Below are 22,977 nucleotides of genomic sequence, written 5' to 3'. Positions count from 1 at the left end.
GAATCATGCATTATAACATGCCATTCATATTACCCACACAGTATATCTAATTAAAGCATGCATCTCATATCAAATAGAGACATGTTTGAATTAGGGACGTCGTCTTTGATTATATGCATTAAATGAATCATATAATTAATCTAGAACAAAGCGGTAAATTGATTTTAAGTGTTAATTTCAAGACCTATTTGATAATTTATTGTATTAGATAGGCAAATGATGTTCTAAATAATTAGAGCATTTATTGACTAGATATTAAAAGGCCTAGTTAGTAAGATGATTGTTGACCATCGATTTAGTCAATGACACGGAGTCACGAAAAACGATAAGAATTATAAAACTAAATGAAAGAACTAAAACGACACAGTGATTTTATTGTGGTTCGGCTCCAGAGATTGGTACTAACCTATGTCCACTTAGTGTTTTTATTGATGTAGACTACAAAACCTACGATCACCGAACTAGGGTTCACTAAGTTTCGCAAGCTTCGACGTTGAATACAAAGAATCATGTATAAAAGCACTTGTTATCTCTGAATGCAAAATATTGCGTATAAAATAAATGAATCCCATGAGTCCTATTTATAGGCTCAAGGATGTACATATGGGCTTATGGGCCGTCCTTAACTTTTGTTACAATCATAAGAAAATAATAACAGAAATAATGATATTTACACATAAAAGTATCAAATATCTTGGGAATATCTAACTCATAACCGTCCCTGAATGCTTTCCTCGGTCCTACGAGCATATCTGGTCCCATATGTCAGCACATCTTCTTTTCCTGCTGCTCAGCATATTCTTTGCACCTATCGAGCAACTTTAATTTCCTCTCGATATCTAGATCGTTGGTCGACCAAGTCTTCATCACTAACCAGTCATGTGTTGTCCATGTGTCTCTTAAACATGCCACGTCATCATGCAAATATTTTAGGGAAACAATGATTAAATCTTGTTTAATGATTTAAATGCTTAATAAGATTAGTAATTATTAGAATATCATTTGGTAAATTAATTGGATTAATTTAATTAAAAAGCATAGGATGTTTTGAGAAAACACATATTCTAAAATAGTGAGTGGGAGAAGGGGTAATAACAATAACTCATATGGTCTCCATTATTAGTTAACACTGTTGTTTTATGGAATGGGTCTCGAGGCGCCTTTGTTTGCGTCCTGCTAAGGAAGGTTTCTGACTGTGTTATTATTCAATGTTAACTTCTATGTAGAATAGGATTGATGATGTATTTCAAGTTTGAATGACCCTAAGGCACACTCTTAAGTTAAGTCATTAATCTAAAATAATGGGTTACACTCACAAAGCTTAACTAGGCTTTCGAGCAGACTAGTTAATCTTGACCAAACTAGCGGTTGTTCGTAAGTTAAAAAAGAAAATAGTTGATTTTAAGTTTTCACTTATGAATTTGAGAAGTGTCTCAAAATTAATTTAAGATTAGTCTGACCTACCCTAAGGTTGGTCCATTAATTTTTAAATTAATTTATCACGAAAATAGTAATAATTGTTTTTATATGTGTTATTTAAATTATTGTTTTATTCATGCATCATATTTGCTATTCCAAAAATTGTTGATGTTCATAATATATGCTAAATTCAATTTTGTTTTATTTATTTATTTCAGCAATAATGAATCCAAACCCTATTACTGGTTTACTTGCAAACGAGAAACTTATTGGTGATACTTTTATGAAATGGAAATCAAACATGAACATAGTTTTGATTTGTGAAAACCATAAGTTTGTCTTTACTGAGGAATGTCTTGAGGTCCCTGCTGCCACTGCTCCCAAAACTGCTAGGGAGAAGTATGATGCTTGGATTTTATCCAACAACAAGGCTAAGTGTTACATGCTTGCTAGTATGAGTGATGTACTCAGAAAGAAGCATGAAGACATGGAGACTGCCTATGAAATATGGGAGTCTCTTCAAGCCATGTTTGGACAACAACCCCATCAATCCATACATGAGGCTACTAGAACCTACATGAATATGAAAATGAAGAAATACGTTTCTTTTAGAGAACATGTTCTAAACATGATCAATACAATGAATGATGTGGAAGTTCATGGAGCATCCATTGATGAGAGAACTCAAGTTAGTCTGATACTTGAATCACTCACTCCAGATTTTTCCACATTTACTACAACTATGTTATGAACACGTTGGAGTATAATATGACCCAGCTGTTAAATGGGTTGCAGACTTTTGAATCACTCAATAAGAGTAATTCAAAAGTAGAAGAAGCAAATGTTTCTAATTCTAAACCTTCCTCTTCAAAAGGGAAAAATAAGAAGAGAAAGAAATCCCATGAGAAGGACAATGACAAACAGGAAATGAAGCCTAAAAAGTCATCCAAAGGTAAGGAGAACAAAGATAACAAAGCTTCCAAGAAAAAGCAACCCAAAGGGACATGCTTTCATTGTGGAGTTGATGGTCATTGGAAGAGAAACTATCATAAGTATCTCTCAGACCTAAAAGAAAAGAAGAAAGGTAAATATGATTTACTTGTTTTAGAAGCATGTCTAGTGGAAGATGATACATCTTGGATTGTTGATTCTAGTGCCACTAACCATGTTTTCTTTTCTTTACAGATTCTTAGTTCTTCGAGGGAACTTGCTTGTAACATCCCAAATTTCCTAATAAAACTTAGGGCCTTGATTAGGGAGCCAGGATGGAAAATTATGAAATTATGTGATTATGTGATATTTATGTGCATCATTATGTGATTATGTGAATTATATTATAATATGACTTGATATGCATATTTAGGTGTATTAAATATGCATATGGTCCCATTTCTGTTTAATTGGGGCAATTTTCATAATTTGGCCCGTTTTTGGAATATTTGGCATATATGTGATATATGTGTGTGTGAGACCACATTATTATGTGAGTATTTTTGGGTTAATCTACACGAGACGATCCTAGGGAGCAAGCTAGTGGGAAAGTCACAACGGGACCCATACTTGACTCGGAGTGAGTCAAGGGGTATATTGGGTATTTAGCACATTACTGGGATATTGGGTGATCAGAATGATTATTTGATGATATGTTGGGAGTTATTGAGATCAGGATGGAATTATGGAAATTTTGACTATTTTACCCCCGGGGGCGTTTTTGGGACCCCGAGCATTAGGATTTTCTTGAGGTTACTTAAGCTCGAAGTAACCTATCAAAATTATAAAAGAAATTTCAGAACGTTCTCGTTCTCTCTCTCTCTCTCTCTCTCTCTCTCTCTCTCTCTCTCTCTCTCTCTCTCTCTCTATCTCTCTCTCTCTCTCCCGTTTCCCTTTTTTACACCGTTCGCATTTTTGAAGGAAACTCGAGTTTTAGGACTTGGATTCAAGCAAGGATCGAGGCATAGCGATTCTAAGGAAGATTAGAAGCTTATTAGCTGGAGGATTTAGTTGGGAAATGACTCAATTAGAGGTAATCCAAGTTTTAAGTTTTAATTTTTTGAGTTTTTAAGCTTGAATTGGATTTTATGTTTTGATGAGTTTTTGGATGGATTAAGACTTGAGTTTTCATGGTTTTTGGAAATTAGGATGTTTGGGAACTTTGATTTTGGGATTTGGATATGTTTGGATAAGTTTTTGGAGGATTTTAAATGGGAGAAACTGTAGGAAATGGCTGAGTTCGTGGTCAAGTCGCAACCTTGTTCTAGCAAGTCGCGACCTGGGTGAACCCAGAACCAGGAGGGCTCTGCCTAGTGGGCGCGCCGTGACTCTAAAGGGCCAAGTTGCGGCCCGCACCCTGAATCCCAGGCAGAGGGCTTTCTGTCAGGGAGGCAAGTCGCGACCCGCCTGTGCATTTTTGGCCAGATTTGGTTTTTAGTCGTGGGAACTTAACTCTAAGGGTTTGGGATTAATCCTACTACTCGGTTTGGTAGGATTTGACATCCCAGATGCTAGGATTCGGTCTGGAAGTATTTATTTACTCTTTTTTTTTTATGGGATTCTATACTATGGTTGTGACAAGGTTGTCGCTAGGGGCTTGGAAACAAGATCGTGCTTGAGGGTCGTTTATTGATAACCTGTGCTTGGACCAAAGGTAAGAAAACTGCACCTAGTATGAGATGCATGTGATACATGTGGTTATGGCATGGCATGAATGTTGAATATGAAATTGATCAGAGCTTGAGTCTCTGTAATTGTGCATGATTATGATTATGCTTGCGATTATTGATTAAGCATGTTGAATGCCTTATATTTGGATATTTGACATATGATATATGTTTGTTTGCATTACCTCATTGAGAAAGCACTGACTTGTTAGTTAAGAAATGGTAATGGTGTTTAGTACTGGTCGTGTAGCTCAGACTTATCAGTCATGATCAGCAATAGTACTGAGCGATGGTTGTATGGAATTGACTTATGAGTCAAGAGTAGCATTAGCGTATTCAACGCAGACTGAAATGATTAGATCTAATCAACATGAGCATGAAATGCTTGACCGACCTAATGGTCGAAGAAAACTAAAGCACTTGGCTAGTCTATGGCTAGTTACTTAGAGCTAGAGCTACAAGGCCCATTGATTTGTTGGTCATAGGGATTAGGGCATAGGACCCCAGAATGACTTCATAGTCATCTATTCAGGGCACAGGACCCCAGATTGACTCCATGGTCATCTATTTAGGGCGCAGGACCCCAAGATAACGACAGGTCATCTATTCAGGGTGCAGGACCCTAGATTGACTTGACAGCCATCTATTCAGGGCGCAGGACCTCAGAAAGACTTAATAAGTCATCTATTTAGGGCGCGGGATCCCAAATTGACTTAATAAGTCATCTATTCAGGGCGCAGCACCCCAGATTGACTTGACAGTCACCTACTTAGGGTGCAGGATCCCATAATCATTTATTTGTACTTGCCTGCACGCATGAATAAGGTTATTACTTCTAGGCATGCTTATTATGATTTGATGACATATTATTAACTACTTATGAGCATGTGTTCGAGTTTTCTTGCCGAGCCTCGGCTCACGAGTGCTATGTGGTGCAGGTAAAGGTAAAAGAAAGCTGGACCATCCTTGAGTTGGAAAGCTTAGGTGATGATGTGTATATATGCGGCTGCTCGACCACCACAGCCGAGGGTTTAAAGAGGAACTAGAGTTAAACCTTATTTTGCTGCTTAGGTCGGCTGGTTGTAAATCTTTTATTGTAATTAACCTTTAAAAAAGTATTTTGGGATCTCTATGTATATAGTAAATGTTTTAGTGAAATGTTGTATCTTTGACCAAAATTTTAACCATAAACCATTAATCACATTTAGTTACACAATTATGGCCGAATGACTCGGTTAACGAGTTTAGCACTGTTTAAAATACACAACGTAACAGTCCCTAGGTAGTAGGGCATTACATTGCTGATGAGGAGGTGACTATGAGGGTTGGCAATGGTCAGGTTGTCTCTGCCAAAGCAGTTGGAACAGCCCATCTAGAATTCGATAAAAATAAATTTCTTGTTTTGGACAATGTTTATTTTATTCCTAGATTTACTAGGAACTTAATTTCAGTTTCTATGTTGCATGAACAAGGTTTTGATATTTCTTTCAATAGTAATTCGATTGTTTTCTCAAGATCTGGTATTGAATATGTCATGCAAAATCCAATGATGGGTTGTATAAACTTAAGGCAAAAGAGAAATCTATATACAACTCTGAAATGTTTAAAGTTGCAAACCCAAGATCTATTAAACGTCTAAAAGCTAATTCTGACAGTGAAACTGTTGATGGTGAGAACTTGTCAACGAAGTTAAGTTAGAAAAATCAAAGTGTGGTTCTTATGAATGAGGAACTTCAAAAATCTAAACAGAAACTTAGAAAATAGTTGTAGAAGAAAAATGGAGAAAAGAACTTGTATTTCTCTTTTGTGTCCAGCTATAGTGTTTTTTCCAACCCCCTGCCATGTGGAAGTGGGGTTCCTTTTATAGTGGGCTCTAATGGCCCTGATACATTGTGATCTAGGGGACCAGATGGTACACAAGTACACTGTTAGGAGAGTGGTCTTAGGGGTAGTGGTGTTGATTCCAGTACATGGTCAAGTTCTATGGGGATGTCTCCACTACTTATTTAGTACAAGTTTCAGAGGAGTGGCTCTAGGCGTAGTGGTGCTGGTGGTGGTGTCGACTCTAACATCTGGTTAGAAGCATACAGGCCATGCCCCCTCTCCTAGTGCTCCCACTACTTGTCTGGCATGAGTATTTGGATCAAACATACGAGGTCTTAAAGGTCGTACCCCCATACAATATTGTATTGGTACGAACCTTTTGAATTATACTGGGGCTTTTACCTCTAAATGTTAGGGTCTCCATAGGTCTTCATAGGAGACACCTTCTTGAGGTGTAGGGTGAGAGACATCCGGTGCACGCAGGGGTCGTGGCGCAAAACAGAGCTCTTGGATCCTTGGCGCAAGGCGCCCAAAGCACCTCAGGGCCACCCACGAGACGTAGGTGATAGGTGCGTGAGATGGCCCCTCACGAGGCCCTGGTGGCCAGGCATTGATGGTGCGAGACGCCTTTTACGAGGCCTTGTGCGTGCGACACTGATGGCGCGGCACTAATGGCGCGAGATGCCTCTCGTGAGGCCCTGCGTGCGTAGCACCAATGGCGCGAGATGCCCTTCGCGAGGCCCTGGTGGTGCGGCACAGATGGCGCGAGATGCCTCTCGTGAGGCCCTGCGCGCGCAGCACTGATTGCGCGAGACGTCCCTCGCGAGACCCTGGTGGTGCGACACTGATGGTGCGAGACGCCTCCTCGCGAGGCCCTGCTGGCGCAGCATGTCGCGAGGCCCTGCGTACGCAGATCCAGGTGGCGTCGCGAGGCGTGTCGCAAGGCCCTGCGTGCGCGGATCCCATGTCGCGAGGCCATGCTAAGGATCCCACTCAAGGGGAGGCAGTTGCGAGATGGGTCTCGCGAGGAGTTGATGTGTGTGACGCGAGGCGCTGCCTAGTGTGCGAGCCGTGGCCTCACTGGGTGCATGGGTGCTAGGTACGCCGAGAATAGCATTGCTTGCATCCTTGTGAAAAGATGGTGGTCCGAGGGCCTTGTGGAAAAAGCATGTATTTAGGCGTTTAGGGGACCGTAGTGTGTGCTTTAGACCTTTCACAAGTATGGAATTTTGAGCGTTCACACTTGCCCTTCAGTCTAGGAGAGGGCCTGTAGGCGCTCTAGTAGACTTTTCAATATGGTGTCATGAAAGCACGGGTGGTGTTAGTGGTGATCCTTGTGATTTCTTGAGATTTATCGTGAGCCTATTGTCTTGCTTCGTGGATCTCAACCTAGGTGCCAAGATCCCTTCTTGGCCATTGATCAGTCTTTAGGTTCGATGGTTGAGATGAACCTGTGGCTCCTATAAATAAGCCTTCACATCTAGCATATTATTTACACTCCATCTCCTTAGCGTAGTGGTTTTGAGATCCTTGCTCCTTTCAAGAGGTAAGGGGTTATATCCTCCACAACCTCACTCTTGCTATCTTTATATTTTTTATTTTTTTTTATTTGAGTTGATTTCTTGTATGTCTGTATCTATGCAAGTATTTGAGGACTAAAACACCTTTTTCCTTTGTTTTTGTAGACGCGTACTTTCGACCACTTGCCTCTATTTGACCGTGACGGTGCTTTTGGCCCTCGACCTCCTTTTGACCACGACATCGCCCAATTCTACTTGCTTGAGGTATACTTTCTTTCTCCCTTATGTTCATTGGGTCCAAATTAGCACCACTTGGGATGGGGTACTTTGGCCTGAGCTCGTCGTGAGTCAACCCAATTGCATGCCCTCATTCATACCCCGTAGTTGGTTATTTAGAGCGCTTGAGCCTAGAGGTTTTGAGCCCATTCCTTTGTATTTTGTAGCAATCCTCTCATTTATTCATGAACCCTTTTTGCTTTCGGGACGAGGTCTCATGGCATGTGAAGGTCTATTTGACGCTCCTCCGGGAGTCGAGTTTGTTGACTTGTCTTTAGACTCGGAGTCCCTCGAGGAAAATTCTCACCATGACTATGACACCTTAAGGCAGGCCCGTATTTGTCATCTTGAGCATATGGCTGAACTTAGGCGTAAAATATGGGTGGTAGAGAGCGAAATAGACTCGGTTTTGAGGGGAGATGGAGTACCTTTCCCCCTTGACCTTAACGACCATGTAGCGAACCTTAGGGTGACCTTTTTAGATTTGCAGATGGAGTTGGAGTTTATGGAGGGAAATCTCCCGCCTGAGCCTCCTACCCCATTTTCCCCTAATGACTGTCATGGGGTCGTCCCGTCTTCTCCTCAACCCTTGTTCTCGATCTACCCTTGTTTAGCGCTTTCACACTCGGCACCTCAGTGGAAGACCCTTGCTAGGAAGAAAAAATGGAGGGTAAAGTGCCCTGTTTCCACCTCACCTTTTTCTTTTGGTTTTGCATATATGCTGAAGAGAGCGCGACGACAGGTGACTGCTGAGGATCAAGACACTGGCCCCCTGTTGGCATCCACCCTAGTGTCCCATGTGTCTGAAAATAAATTGTTTGAGATAATGGGGAACTACCGTGTTGGCTCGGAATACACATTATACGTTCCTTCGAACAAGTGCCAGGTTGATTGCCCAAGTCCGGGTTACGTGGCCATGAGCAAGCATATCTTGAAAGCAGGTGGCACAATCCCATTACACCCATTTTTCGTCACGGTTCTCAATTATTTTGACCTTGCTCCTCTCCAGTTGGCGCCCAACAGCTGGCTGACCTTGAGTTGCCTCTTCATTGTGTATATGGAGCATTTTTAGCGTGCTGCCACGACCCAAGAGGTGCATTTCATGTACAACCTCATGCCCTCTCCTAAATCCAAGGGCTTTTATTTCCTGCAAAAAGCCAATACTTCAGTCTCCTTGATAGAGGGCTTTGTATCCAACCCAGGGTCTTGGAAGCAGGACTTCTTCTTTGTGAAGAGTCCCCTCTCTGTTCGTGAGCACTTTCGCTCAGCTCCTAGCAAGTACTTCAAGCTTTTTTTTTTTGGAACTTATGTTTGTGTCGGCAACTGTGTTGATTGTGCAGAGAATTTTGCCACGCCTGAAGTTCTTGGGTCAAAAGCGAATGCAGTGGATAAATTTCTCGAGGCTGACCCTGCCGAAAAAAGGGCCGCATGTCTCTTCACCGTGACCAAACTCAACTTCCACAAGCTGTCCCCGGTTTCTGAGCCTGAGTTGTTGTGGACTATTTCTGGAACGCGGAAGAAAAAGGATGTTTTGGCTGAACATCACTCGGATGGGGGTGAGGCTGAGCGTGTGCCAGAGGGGGTCTCCCCAGGACATGGGCAACCCCACCGACCATCTTTGTCTCCCAAAGGGTGCCCTCCTTTAGCCCCTATAAATCATGACATGGCATCCCACTCCCAGGATCAATAGGCCATGCCGAGGGGTTTCGTCTGTCCTTATTCTGGGGACTTCGATGCTTTCACTACTACAAAATTGACACGGGACGATGGTTTTAAACCGTCATATGGACTCTCATACGTCGGTTCTAATACCGTCGTCCCATGCAATGTCATGCCATGTAAAGCATGAAACAACAGTTTAAATAAAAGCGTCATCTCCTGTCATACATGAGATAATAGTTCCTATACAAACGTTCTCTCTTGTAGTACATGAGACAACAGTTTATGTGTAAACGTCATCTACTGCAGTAAATGAGATGACAGTTCCTACTCAAGAGTCATCCCCCTGCAGTACACGAGATGACAATTTATGTGTAAATATCGTCCCATGCAATACATAAGACAACATTTTTGTGGAGACCGACGTCCCATGTAGAATATGATAATTTTTTCATTTCTCTATTTTCAATACTATATTCATTCATAATTTCCTGTGTAATTACAACATAGTTCAAATAGAATCAATAGGCAGACAAAATCAATATAACTCAGTATGTTCAAAATCTAAAAATTGCAAGATCAAAATATAGACTTGGAATAACTATGTAAGTGCTAACTAAAAACTACAATTAGTATATTTTTTAATTCTGATTTCAAAAGTTACTCTAGCTATGACTCGTCCGCTCAAGAAGCTTGGTTGCCTATTCATTTCGAATTTCATTAATTTCGCCAAGTGTATATGTATTTTTCCCACCACACTACAAAACACAAAATAAAAAACTAAATCAGAAATTAAATTCAATAAAATTGTAGTTCAATAATAATAAATACCGTTACATTACTAGTTAGCCATAACATGGGTGTCTCATTCAAGCAATAGTCATTCACCATCCTTATGATATAAAAGCTGCACTCTATTGACAATGTTTGACTTAAATTAAATGAAAAGCAAAATATTCGAACATCTAACAGTATGTCCCCTGAACTTATAAAAAGTAAAAAACAAGAAACTTCATCTATGAATGATTTGATATTGAGAGGTGCCTTGTGGTGAAGATGATATCATTTACCTCTACAAGTTGTTTTTATGTCATTTCAACACCCTCTAGAAATGTTTTTAAAAGTGGAGCAGCCCTAGATGAATCCTTAGATGTGTCAATCTTTGAAAAACTTTCTTTAACAACTGAAGAAGCTCATCCCAAATTGTCTGCAACATCAAGTAGACTCTTTGCAAAATTGTGCAATAAGATTTCAAGCAATTTGTCAAGCTAAGACTTCAACAGGCGTACCAAGCCTACTATTTTGAACAAGGAAACTTTAATGTGAAAATAGGATATATATGCAAATAAGCTTTGGTACCAAACCTGAATGGCAAATTTTTTCGAATTAAGTGTATTCTTTTCTTCCTGAATTAAATGATTTTACCAACTCCTTTTAGACCTGTCTGAATAATCCAGATATTTTATCTTTATGAATTTCATATTTTTAGGTTTAGCCGAAAACTGTAATATCTGTATGGATAGAAGTAAAAAACATACCGAAACGAAACTTAGGTTTCGAATTGGATCAAGGCATAGGATTTAAATTAGATCGAGGCGTAAGTTTCAAAATAGAACATAAAAATATATCACACCAAATTCATACATAATAAAAGAACACTCAAAGTTTCAAGACAAATAGAAGTTCTAAATTAGACAAACATAAAATTTAGTAACCTGGCCTAGTCCTTTAGTCCTGCGTCCAGTCTTTTAATTTAATAGTGTGGGGACTCGAGAGAGAATGGAGAGGATGAGTTTAGGGTTTTAATTTTGAGGTTTCAGTTTTAACTTTATCTCATTTAGGTTGTAGACCCAATAACACATAAGCCCAATTTTTACTTAAAAATGTATAAATAACTGAGGCGTAAGCCTCATGAGTTTTGGTTCGTAAAGGCACTGAAACGTACGCCTCAATGCACTGAGACATAGGTTTTAAAGAAAATCTGAGAAATGTAAGCCTCAGTATGTTTTTTCTAGCGCCTCAGTTCAAAACGAGTTTTGAGGCCTAGGTTTCAAAAGCTTTTTAAAACCAAGGTAAGAACAGTACTACTACCTTAGAATTGATAGGCTCGGAAGGGCCTCGATTCTTATCCATAGCCCTGCTCTCCAGCATCCTTATCAAGCGCAACCCATCATTGTTGGCTAAAATCTTAATACCATTGTCATTTGTTGTGACTGCCAACAATGACCCTTCTTTGTTAAATCTCAATCTTGGACTAGCCTGCAAATAAAAATAGACTAACTGTTACAGATCAACTCTTCTAAAGTTCTATAAAAAAAATGTGACAAACAGCAATACTAACAGGTAAACCCCCATCGGCATCGATAGCTGTCAACATGTTGGTACTGTCCATATCCCAGAACTTAATTTGAAATTCGTCACCAGCAGCTAAAAACCGGTTTCTTGTTGTGTCAAACTGAACAACACCTAAAGATCTCTTCCTGAAACCAGAATATGTACGTTTGATAGCTGCTTCACTCTCATTCCACTCAACAAGATGAGATTCACCCTCCTTACTTGTTCCGCATGAGAAGAGCCTGCCACAAGAAGAATTTACATGCTATTGTAAAAACTCGAATTAATATATATATATATAAACACAGAATATGTTGGATCAAACAAATCCTTGGAAAATAAAAATAACAATCTATGCATTTTCCTTGTACATCTACATCATGAGAAAAAAATAAGCATAACGAATTTGAAATCAATAGTTGAACAGTTATATGAAAACCCCACAAATAGAAAAATTGGATAAAGCAAATTACAATGCTCTTTCCAACAAAGCATATGTGCTCATCTATTGACTCTCGTAAGCTTTACCTAGTTCCATCTGCACTATATGCCATCATAGTGCACCATAGTCCAGGAGCATCATAATCCACTCTTGATCCCAAGCAATCATAAAGCCAAGCTTTAATTTTCTCATCAATAGCAATTGAAAATATGAACTGCACGAGTAGTGTGTTAATTTTTACAGGAAGAATTTAGCTTTTGTAGTAAAATGAAAAATTGGATGTACTACTATGAAAAGCTACGTATTAGAAGTAATAAATAGCTCCTAATTTGTTTGATAAGCTAAATAGCTCATAATGAGGATTTACAAGAGATATACCTGAATATTTTCTTTGTAATGAGGACAAACAGAATATACTGGAGCTTCATGACCTTCAAATATATAGAGTCTACGTCCAGATACAGCATCCCATACCTGTACAGCAACATATACAAGTTATACTAAGATGCCTAAAGATTCTCTAAATATAAGACTAGTCAAGCGTGTGACAACCAATACCTTGATCATTTTATCATCTCCACACGTAACAATGCAATGTTGCTTGTTGGGATGGGCAAAGGCAATGTCATTAACTCCACCCACATGAGCATCAATCTGAAAATGAGACAATCAATATCCTACCATTGCCAATGAAGAAAGAGATAACAGGAAAAGGAATAAGATTTACCTCCAAATGTTGACGGAGTTCCCCAGTTGTATTGTAAGTATATATCTGGACAATGTGCTTTGAAAATGCAACACCTATACAATGCTAAATACAGCAAGGACCTATCAGTATTCTCCAACAAGAATACAAACAAAATAACATGCTGGCACTGAATAGAAAGGTTACACATACCAAGCATGAGCCCATCTGACCCCCAAACACAACGATTCACTGATATTCCAGCATCACTTAACAAAGCTGACTGAGGCAGAGAAAGAAAGTTGAAAGGAAAATCAGTTTAAAGAATCACCAGCTAATTCTTTTTCCTTCGAAAAAGTTACCACAATCGAATCCATAGCTATTAGGATGTGCTAATAGAAAAGTGCAAGGCGCAAGCAAATAAAATAGCTATTTGACTGCATAAAAAGAAATATATATTTATTTTAATCAGAAATTCTAAAATAATGAGCAAAAAAGGTACCTGCAATGGCATCGAAGCAGATTGTATATCCCAAACATTGAAGGGTTTATGTACCATCCTCTCCCGCGACCCAACTTCCCAAAGGCTAATGTCACCAACATTTGTCCCAACTACAATGTAATGAAAAGTACAATAAAAATTTTTGCAAAATTGTTTTCTTCAGCAAGACATTTAGTCACAAACCTAGCAGTATGGTTTGTTGCTGAGGATGAAAATCCATGCTCATAACATTAGATCCTTGACTAAGGGTCCGGACAAGATTTTTGGGAATGTCATCTTGTGAATAGGCCCCAGAATGCATTACACCAGAGAATGATACCTGTAAAAAGCAGGTATGAGAATACTATGAGATTTTTTTGTTCTCACTCTCTCCCTCTCTTTCGATGGCTGTGAATGGGGGCGAAGACAAGATAACACATACAGCAACATAACGAAGATTTCTACACATATATATACAAGATGCAAGCAACATGCAGTGTAAGTTTGCTGAGTTTTATTTAAAAAAATTAGTAATTATTTTTATTAAGTTTTCATGATTGTCATATAAATTTTGAATAAATAAACAATATAAAAGAATGGCATAAACATATTAAAAGAAGAGTTAAACCAAAACATTGCTTATGTTTTTTTTTATAAATAATGTGGCAGTCTGAGAAGAAAAGAAAGAATACACTACAATTACAATGAAAGTTGTTGATAAGATATAGATATATATATATTAGATTTGATAATTGAACCTTGAACATAGAAATTACATAATATCCTTTTCCTAACCTTATCAGACTGTCCAGTACGAATGCGCCTAATCAAGTGCTCAGAGTCAGCTGATTGATAATCCATCCCCGTAACACCTGTAGGAGTCCTTGGGTGTTTCAAAAATGCAGCTACATATGAAAAAAATGATGAAAGTTATATCAGATCTCAAAGTAAGTCAGCAATCCAGAAATCAAGTTAGATAATACATAACTATGGGAATGAAGTAACGATTCTCATTCATATGATAAAATTAGGTGGCATCATAACATACACAAAGCCATTTGGCACAAAAAAGAATCTATACAAAGAATTTGTCTGAAAGAATCAAACAATAAACAAAAAAGTGAACAATCAAGAATTGAGAACTAGCAAAATTACTCTCTCTAGAATAGGGTGGACGAACATTGAAACAAATTGTCGGAGAAAAAAATTCAATGGTTCTCCATTTCGATTTGGTGATTCTTTCAGTAGATACCGTTGACATTCTTACCTGCACTAGATTGCTGGACTAAACCAGGAGGTGGTGCTGCCACAACAGGATGAGACAAAGATGAATTAGAATTTGACATCCAACCAGCAATAGTACTAGGAGATGGGGACTCAACCGGCTGAAATGGCTGCACAGAATAAAAAGAAACTTGAAGTGTTAGGAAATCGTTGCAAATTACTCCGGCAAAAAAAAACATTGAGGGAATACACTTACACCATGGGCACCAATAGGAGGAAATGCACCAGCCTTGGGAATCGGCCCCACAAGGTTGTTTGTTGGAGGAGGACGAGATCCATTAGTAGTTGGATTGCAAGAATGATCCGTAAAAAGTGTTTTTATATCAGGGTTTGGACGAGGATTCTTGCAAAGTTTATGCTGCCAGTTTAGACTGAAAAATTCTCACTAAATGAGATTAAAGTAAACAAAGCTTATGCAGAATATAACATTAGACAAAAGGAACAATAATTCCATTGACTTGGACAATAATACAGAGCAATTTAATCATTTAAACCTGTGTTATAAGAGTTGATAGTTACACACAAATTAAATATATCAATATATGCAAGAATCACCTCTGATTTATTAAAGTCCTTAGACGCGAACTTTTGAAGGCTGGGAATGTAAGTTTATCACGAAACAAAGGGTTCGCTTCAATTAACTTTTTAAGTTCTATAAGCATGATGTTTCGAGCTGATTTTGTGTCCCCATACTTGGAAAGCTGCTCATTCTGCCTGTTTATATGATACAAACAGCAAAAATAAATAAAAACCAAACAATCAATCATCGCAATTTTTTCAAATTTTTTTGAGTTCTCTGATTCACGTCGTGTCTTGTCCATGAGATTCTCCATTTCCGCATAGCTTCTGAGGACTTTATCTTGCATTTTCTCAATCTCTTTATGCTTCTGCTTCAAAAGCTCTTCCTTCTCAGCCACAAGTTTCACTAGATCATCTACACTCAAATCCTCATCGGAATCTGAATCAGAAAATGTTGTTCGTTTAGTTCTTCTCCTTGTTTTCACATTATTAGACATAGTAGACTGAGAATCTGATATAGAACCTGATTCTTTTGTCTGATCAACAACATCACTCTGCTCAGAGGCGGCTTGACTGGAGACTTTAGCATCTCCATTATTCTCTAAATTACTCCCATGTTCTTTTTCAGAAGTCTCGGGGGACGCAAAAGAAGCAAAACCAAATCTTTGAAAGGGAGAAGAACTCAGATGGAATAGAGACACCTGGCCAGGAGCCAACTAAGGAAGAAGAAAAAACCCAAATACAATAAATTAGATAGCTTTAAAAATTTCGGAACACAACTTAAATTTTGAAAGCACAACCCTTTAAACTTCAGCAAACACAATGGTTAGATACATAAGCTAATACAACAGTTAGATACATAAGTAAGATGAAAGTTAATAAGAACCTCAGCTATATAAGCTAAAGTTGTAAATATAACCATAAAACTATATTTAATTAAGCGAACACATTAAAACAAAAAATTAGAAACTAAAAATCTGTACTTCAGACATTACAGTAATCATGAAGCCTGCACATATACATATAATGTAACAATCTGAAAGAAGCCCAGAAAGCCAATCAAGTATTCCCCTCAAAATTTGTTATTGACATTAATCAAATAAAGGAACTAAATGAAGAAATTGTATGAAATTACTTTTGTCCTTATAGTAAGTGAAAGTTTCATAGCGTTAATGTCCAAGGAATAACGGAGAATAGTTTCAAAAGCTTACCATATAATATGTGCAATCTTATGCGTGGGGACCAAAACAAAACCATCTCGGTTATAATTCCAATTGTTATAATTCTTATATCACTATTATAAGTTGTATTCACGTGTTATAATTCCACTTGGTCACCCCCCAAAAACCCAAATACAGAAATTCAATAAAACAAGGAGAGCAAAAGACACCGCCACACCACCAACAAAACAAAAAGGAGGGGGGCGAAAGAAGTGGACAACTTTAAGAACATCTATCAGCGACCATTTTTTTCTAAGGTTTGCATAAACCAGGGTTTATGTAGAATATTATAATTTACATGAAACTAAATATAGATATACAATTGTTAAACATAAGCATTCATATTGCATAGTTTCGAAAAACATAGGGAAAGAAAAAGTTAGACTGGATGTATTCCCTTACTTTTCACACAACATAGATAAATTGATACTTTCGAATATGATATTTCAATGAAATATTATATCCAAAACTATAATATAGGGTCTATTCTCTCATAAAACGCAATAGTTATCTGAGTAATAGCTTTTTAAAGGAAAAACTATTATATCATAACATATATGTTTACTCTAATAAAAATAACTTTTCATATAAATAAATATAGTAATAAACAGTCACCTCTTTCCAATCTGGGATTCCACCTTCAAGAACCCAAATAGCATGGTCAAATTTGCAGCTATCTCCAAATTTACAGGTTCTTGTTTGCATATAGTGGACACAATCCTTCTCTCCTGGCCTTTGTGGATATATAGGCAAATTGCTTGCACTCTCGTATCTAAAGCGCTTGGCCAAAGCATTTGCAGAATACCATGCTTCTTGCCCCATTGTATTATGGGCACCCAAAACAGTTGGATGATACAGTGCTATAGTACATAGTAGACAAGTATACACAAAAAAAACCAAGGAAATATAATAGTTACTATATAGCTATAGTTAAAAAGTACTTAATAGAGAAGAACATACTTGGTTATACATACATAAACTCAAACTTTCTACAGAACTGTATGCAGAAAACATATTGTTGATAACTAGGTTTTAAATTTAGGAATTAAATAGCAAACAAAATAGAGAATCCACCCCCTTTTTACCTTTGTAATAAAAATATCTAGTTCTTTTCATATTAGTAAACATATATTGGCAATATATACTTGTTACTTTCCAGATTTCCCACATCCAGCACCCAAAATTTGAAAGCTGGCCACTCAAAATTTCTACACTTGCATTACCATCTCCAATAAGATAAATAAGAACGACCCTAAAGTTCTTAAAATCCTCTTTCATTCAATTTATAATTGCCAGTTCAGTACGTAAAAATCTTCCCATGATAAAGATGAATTGACATCAATACCACACACACAAAAACAAGCTTTAAAATAAAATCATAACAGAAAATATTAAGGGTCCAAGCTGTCTATCATGGATAATGATATAAATCTTATACTTGAATTTGCTCCATAAAATAACTAGATATGGCTCGCTGAAATTAAGAAAAATAACGGCTACAAGACATTCTTGTGGAATCATAATGTTGTCATAAAGATCTAGTTGGCATGGCCGAATACATTATTACATAGCCTTTTGTGGTTTTCTACATAGTATAGGAACATCAATATATCATAAAAGGGAAACGATCATAAAACTTTTCCTCAACTTCAATTTTCAACCGAATTTAAAAGATACTTTACTTTGGTCCTCCAGGATCGGCAATATAAGAAAAAAGTACATTTTAGTATAATAAAATTAATTCAATGAATGAGAAATAAATGTTACGACAGTCTACAGAAAATCCTAGAGCCATCTTAAAAAACAAGGTCAAATCTCAACCAAACAACGATAACAAAACACAAGAGCTCCCAATGTGGTGCTTAAGAGCACCAATAGACAATTCTTGACAATCTAAACCCCCCTTCGAATGTGGTCCAAAGCAAAGAGTAATCATCACTTAAATAGTCAAAACTAGCGAACACTGCAAACGAAGTCCGCTCTCAAATCAAAACTAAAGGCAAACAATCTCTTCATGAGTGAAGAGCGATAAAGACAGCAGATATTACGAAGCTACCGAAAATCAAACGATTCATTTCCAAACGAGACATTGTACAAGAAATCCAAAACCGTTTGTTCTAATTCAAACAAAAAATGCTAAATATGCCATATTCAATCAAATCTTTAGTATTTAAACCAAAAAACTCAGTCCAGAGAGAGAAAGAAAAAAAGAAAATACCCAAAGTCTTGTGGCTATCACTATGATGAAGATAGAGAAGCAGGTACAGGGCAGCGAGAAGAGCTTTACGCCGGAGATGGGTGGAGGGCGGCGATCGAACGGTCGGATTGAGAATTAGGTGCGAAGACGCCGGAGCTTTAGGCCGGAGATGGGTTGGACCACAAGCAGATTAGGGTTTGCCCGTATGCAGGGAAGGATCCGTCGTCGCCGCCGTCACCTGGGCTGTCGCCGTTCTCCCTAGTTGTCGTCGATTGTTGGATTGTTGCTGGTCGCTGTTATGGCAGAGGGTTGTGCTATTGTCTTGTGCACAAGAGAGGGTTTCTTTCACAGTTAGTATTTTTATTCAATTTCTTTTTATATATTATATTTTATTAGTTTAAAAACATTATGGTTATAATTTAAAAGTACTGTTAATGGAAGTATATATAACTAATAGAAGTATGACTTTTTTTTAATTAATTTTTATCTTTTAGTATTATTAATATAATATTATTAAATAAGTTAACAATTAATATTAAATAACTCTTTTAAATTTAAATTTGAATTATTAATTATTATTTATTTTTTATAAATATATTTGCATAATAGATTAAGTATATTTATTAATTCATATTAAAATATACAAATTTAATTAATGCCAAAAAAATTGGGTTGCATTGAGACAACGTTTCTATTAGAACCATCTTCTCGTGTTAAAGGTAGATACGTGACAACAGTCTCTATAGAACAGTCATCTCATATAATCTTTGGTTTGAATGGCACGACAGTTTTAGATAGTCTGTAGTCTCATCTCTACTTTTAACATGAGACGACTATTCTACTAAAAATGTCGTCTCATTTGCGTCATCTAAGTACAATTTTCTAGTAGTGTTTCCCTTAGGATTCCCTTTATCCTGGTCCATCGGGGGCTCATTTTTCTGATCTTCTTGCGCCCCCTCCTCCTTCGGCGGCGGGTCATCTATCCCTACCCAGCCAAGCACCCTTGGCTCGGAAGGGGCACCCTGGGTGGGCCGCATGGCAGCCTCTTATGGGCAACGATATGTCCAGGTCTCCACGGATCTTCCTGAGGCTAATTGGAGTGGTCTTGGGAATTTTACCATGTTGGAGCTCGAGGAGACTCTTGCGCGTTCCGCCGCTTGGGTGAGTTCATGCATCTTACATCGGCCTTATCCCTTTTCTCTCTCTTTTTTTTGTTGCTTATCATTGTTATTGTTATGTTTCTTCTGCAGACCTATACAGTGGCTCAGCGATTTGCTGACTCAGCTCAAGACCTCTCCACGTCGAATGCTGAGAGGGACCCTCATACGGTCCAGGTCCAGGGGCTCGAGAGGGAACTTGCTGAAACCAAGCTTAAGCTAGGGAAGGCCCTGGCGAAGGCATCTTCCTCATCAAGAAAGAAGAAGAGGGCGATTGCCAAGGCCACGATGCTGCAAGAAAAGGTCACTTGTTTAGAGACCAAACTTGAGGGTGCAAAGGCTACCATTGCAGTGTTGCAGAGGAGGGTCATTTCCTTAGAGGCAGACGGGGCAGATATTGAGTATAGATTCATAGAGCGCGCCTCTACGGAGTATGGAGGCAGAATCCTAACTTTGATTTCTCCTCCTTCGGTGAGCACGCCGTTGCCCGGGCGGCTGAGTGGGAAGCCCATGGCAAGAGGCCTTGAGATTATCATTCTGCGATTTTTTCCATTTAGTCCCATGTGGTTGTATGCTCATTTGAGCCCTATTTTGCTTGTAATTTCTTCGAGTCCTGTTATATTATCAAAACTCTTTTTTTATATATACATATGTGATCATTCATCTTTATTCCTCTATGTTCGAGGTCTTTTTGCGCCCGCACAATGGGGTTCGATAGGTTCTCTTTTTTATTTATCAGGCTTGAGGTCCTTTGGAGCCCACACGAAGGGGTTCAATAGGTCCCTCTTTGGTGCCTCTTGATTGTTCCTATAAGGATATATTGACCCCTTGGGTTCTAGTTATCCTTTTATATATTTTTGCGCGCGCTTATTATTTTCTTGCGAGAAGCATCCTTCTCGTCATTATTCATAGTATTATTTTTGCAAGGGTCTCTTTTAGGACCCTTTTTGGCTAGACGGCTTGGTGGCCGCTCTAGGCTTATCAGAGGGTACTTCCCCTGAGGCACTTCCTGTTGTGGAAGCATTTACTCTTATTTAGATGATTTTCTTGTAGGACCTTTTGGCCTCCTTGATGTTCATAAGGGTAGCTAATCCTTGTGAACTCAGGCGATAGCTTACAAGGTCTTCTTCTTGATTTATAAGGGGTTTTTATATATATATATAAGGGTCTCGTTTAGGATCCTGAGATAAGGGGTCCTTTTAGGGTCCTCCTGATAAGGGGTTCCTTTTAGGATCCTCCTGATAAGGGGTCCTTTTAGGATCCCTCTGATAAGGGGTCCTTTTAGGATCCTTTTGTTGTCAGAGGTCCTTTTAGGATCCCTTTGATATAAGGGGTACTTTTAGGATCCCTTTGATATCAAGGGTTCTTTTAGGATCCTTTTGATATAATGGGTCTTTTAGGATCCTCTTGATATAAGGGTCCTTTTAGGATCCTCTTCTTTGCTATATATTTTGTCTCCTATCCTACCCCCCCAAGTGCTTGGTGAAATTTATTCCAGCAGCCACTTTGGTGGATGCTATAGAGAAGAAAAATAACATGTGAAGTTGCGAACAGTTTCATTCATAGCAGACGGGTTACAATGACATATATGAAAGGGTTACATCTAATTGGGAGGTTACCCGGGTAGCCTCTTTGATTCCTACCTACTAAGTTAACATAACAAGGAACAAACTAAACATAGGTCTTCTTTGCATCGGGTGCAGAAGTCTCACTGGTAGTATTTCTTGAGGTGTTCCGCATTCCATGCTTGAGGTATGATGGTGTTATCCATCCGGGCCAGTTTATAGGTGTTTGGTGGTATACATTGAGCGACTTGGTAGGGTCCTTCCCAGTTTTCCCCTAGTACTCCCGCCCCTGGATCTCGCGTGTTGGGGAGTACTTTTCTTAGTACCAAGTCTCCTACCCTGAACATTCTCTCTCGCACCCTTGAGTTGTAGTACCTCGCTGCTTGTTGCTGATATGTGGCTAGCCTCAGTTGTGCCCTTTCTCTCTTGGCTTCCAACAGGTCCAAATTCTCGACCAATGCTATGATATTAGCCTGGTCATCATATGCTTGTGTGCGGATGGAGTTAATCTTCATTTCTATCAAAAGGATAGCCTCACAGCCGTAGGCTAAGGCGAAAGGTGTCTCCCCAGTGGTGGAACGAGGGGTGGTCCTGTAGGCCCAGAGTACATTGGGGAGTTCCTCGACCCAGGCCCCTTTCAACTTTTCCAACTTTGTTTTCAAGTTCCTTTTTAGGATCTTGTTGATGGCCTCTACTTGTCCATTGGCTTATGGGTGTACTACCATGGAGAAACTCCTCTTGATTCCTTTTTCCTTGCAATATTCCTTGAATATTCCTCCTTCAAATTGTGTTCTATTGTTGGATATAATCTTGTAGGGTACTCCAAATATGCAAACGATATATTTTTTGACAAAGGTGGTGATTTGCTTAGTCGTTATGTTGACTAAAGGCTTTGCTTCCACCCACTTAGTGAAATAATCGACTGGTACCACTGTGTATTTAGCTCCTCCTCTTCCTGTTGGCAATGCTCCAATCAAGTCAATTCCCCACACAGCGAAGGGTCACGGACTGGTCATGTTCACCAGCTCATTTGGTGACTGTCGGGGGTAATTTCCATGTCTCTGGCACTTGTCACACCTTCTCGCAAAGTCGTTCGTGTATTTCTCCATGGTAGGCCAATAATACCCCTGACAGATGGCCTTTTTTGTCGTGGATTGCCCCCAGCATGATTTCCACATTCCCCTTCGTGTATCTCTTGTAAAAATTTTAAAGCCTCTCCCTTATCTATGCACCGTAGGAGCGGGGTAGAGAAGCCTCTTTTATATAAGGCTCCATCTACTAGGGTGTACTTAGCGGCTTTGTAAGTCAGTTTACGGGCATCTTTTTTGTCCAAGGGCAAGGTCCCATCATTTAAGTACCTCACGATGGGTGCAAACCATGACTCCTCAGTGCTATTGATCATGTTGATCATTTCTTCTGCTATGCTTGGCTTTGGGAGGTATTCGACCGGGATGGACTCAAGTGTGTCTTCGTCTCGTGTGGAGGCGAGTTTCGTGAGTGCATCGGCATTTGTGTTTTGCTCCCTTGGGATCTGTTCTATGGTGTATTTTTTGAACTGATCCAAATACCCCTTCACCTTGGCGATATATGCAGCCATTTTTGGACCTCTAGCTTGGTATTCACCCTTCACCTAAAACACTACAAGCTATGAGTCACTAAAGACATGCAAATGGGTTACCTTTAACTCCCTAACTAGCAGCGGTCTGGCCAACATCGCCTCGTACTCTGCCTCATTATT

The 22,977-nt window shown here is 38.9% G+C and overlaps 1 protein-coding gene across 5 annotated transcripts; it reads right to left on the bottom strand.

Moving 5' to 3' along the window:
- Positions 1-523: 523 nt before the first annotated feature.
- Positions 524-18,876, bottom strand: LOC133788330 (protein TOPLESS-RELATED PROTEIN 2-like). Of its 5 annotated transcripts, none has more exons than XR_009873188.1 (18): positions 18,539-18,876; positions 16,936-17,180; positions 15,624-15,816; positions 15,137-15,539; positions 14,778-14,952; positions 14,565-14,691; positions 14,093-14,202; positions 13,502-13,637; positions 13,319-13,428; positions 13,030-13,099; positions 12,859-12,932; positions 12,690-12,785; positions 12,510-12,605; positions 12,218-12,345; positions 11,697-11,931; positions 11,447-11,614; positions 10,426-10,593; positions 9,789-10,113 (listed from the first exon to the last, which is right to left on the bottom strand). XR_009873188.1 is itself a non-coding variant. In XM_062225772.1 (18 exons), the coding sequence occupies exons 2-17, from the start codon at positions 17,140-17,142 to the stop codon at positions 10,473-10,475; spliced, it is 2,418 nt and encodes an 805-aa protein (XP_062081756.1). In that variant the 5' UTR covers positions 17,143-17,180; positions 18,539-18,876; the 3' UTR covers positions 9,789-10,113; positions 10,426-10,472. The 5 variants fall into 5 exon arrangements, 3 of the variants coding, with proteins under 3 accessions (XP_062081758.1, XP_062081756.1, XP_062081757.1); XR_009873189.1 differs by having other exon boundaries at positions 10,426-10,581; XM_062225772.1 differs by having other exon boundaries at positions 10,426-10,562.
- Positions 18,877-22,977: the final 4,101 nt, after the last annotated feature.

The sequence above is a fragment of the Humulus lupulus genome, chromosome 7 (genome assembly GCF_963169125.1).
Source record: "Humulus lupulus chromosome 7, drHumLupu1.1, whole genome shotgun sequence".
Classification (NCBI taxonomy): domain Eukaryota; kingdom Viridiplantae; phylum Streptophyta; class Magnoliopsida; order Rosales; family Cannabaceae; genus Humulus; species Humulus lupulus.
Note: the sequence above shows the minus strand (reverse complement) of the source record. Positions and strands in the feature narration are given on the sequence as shown.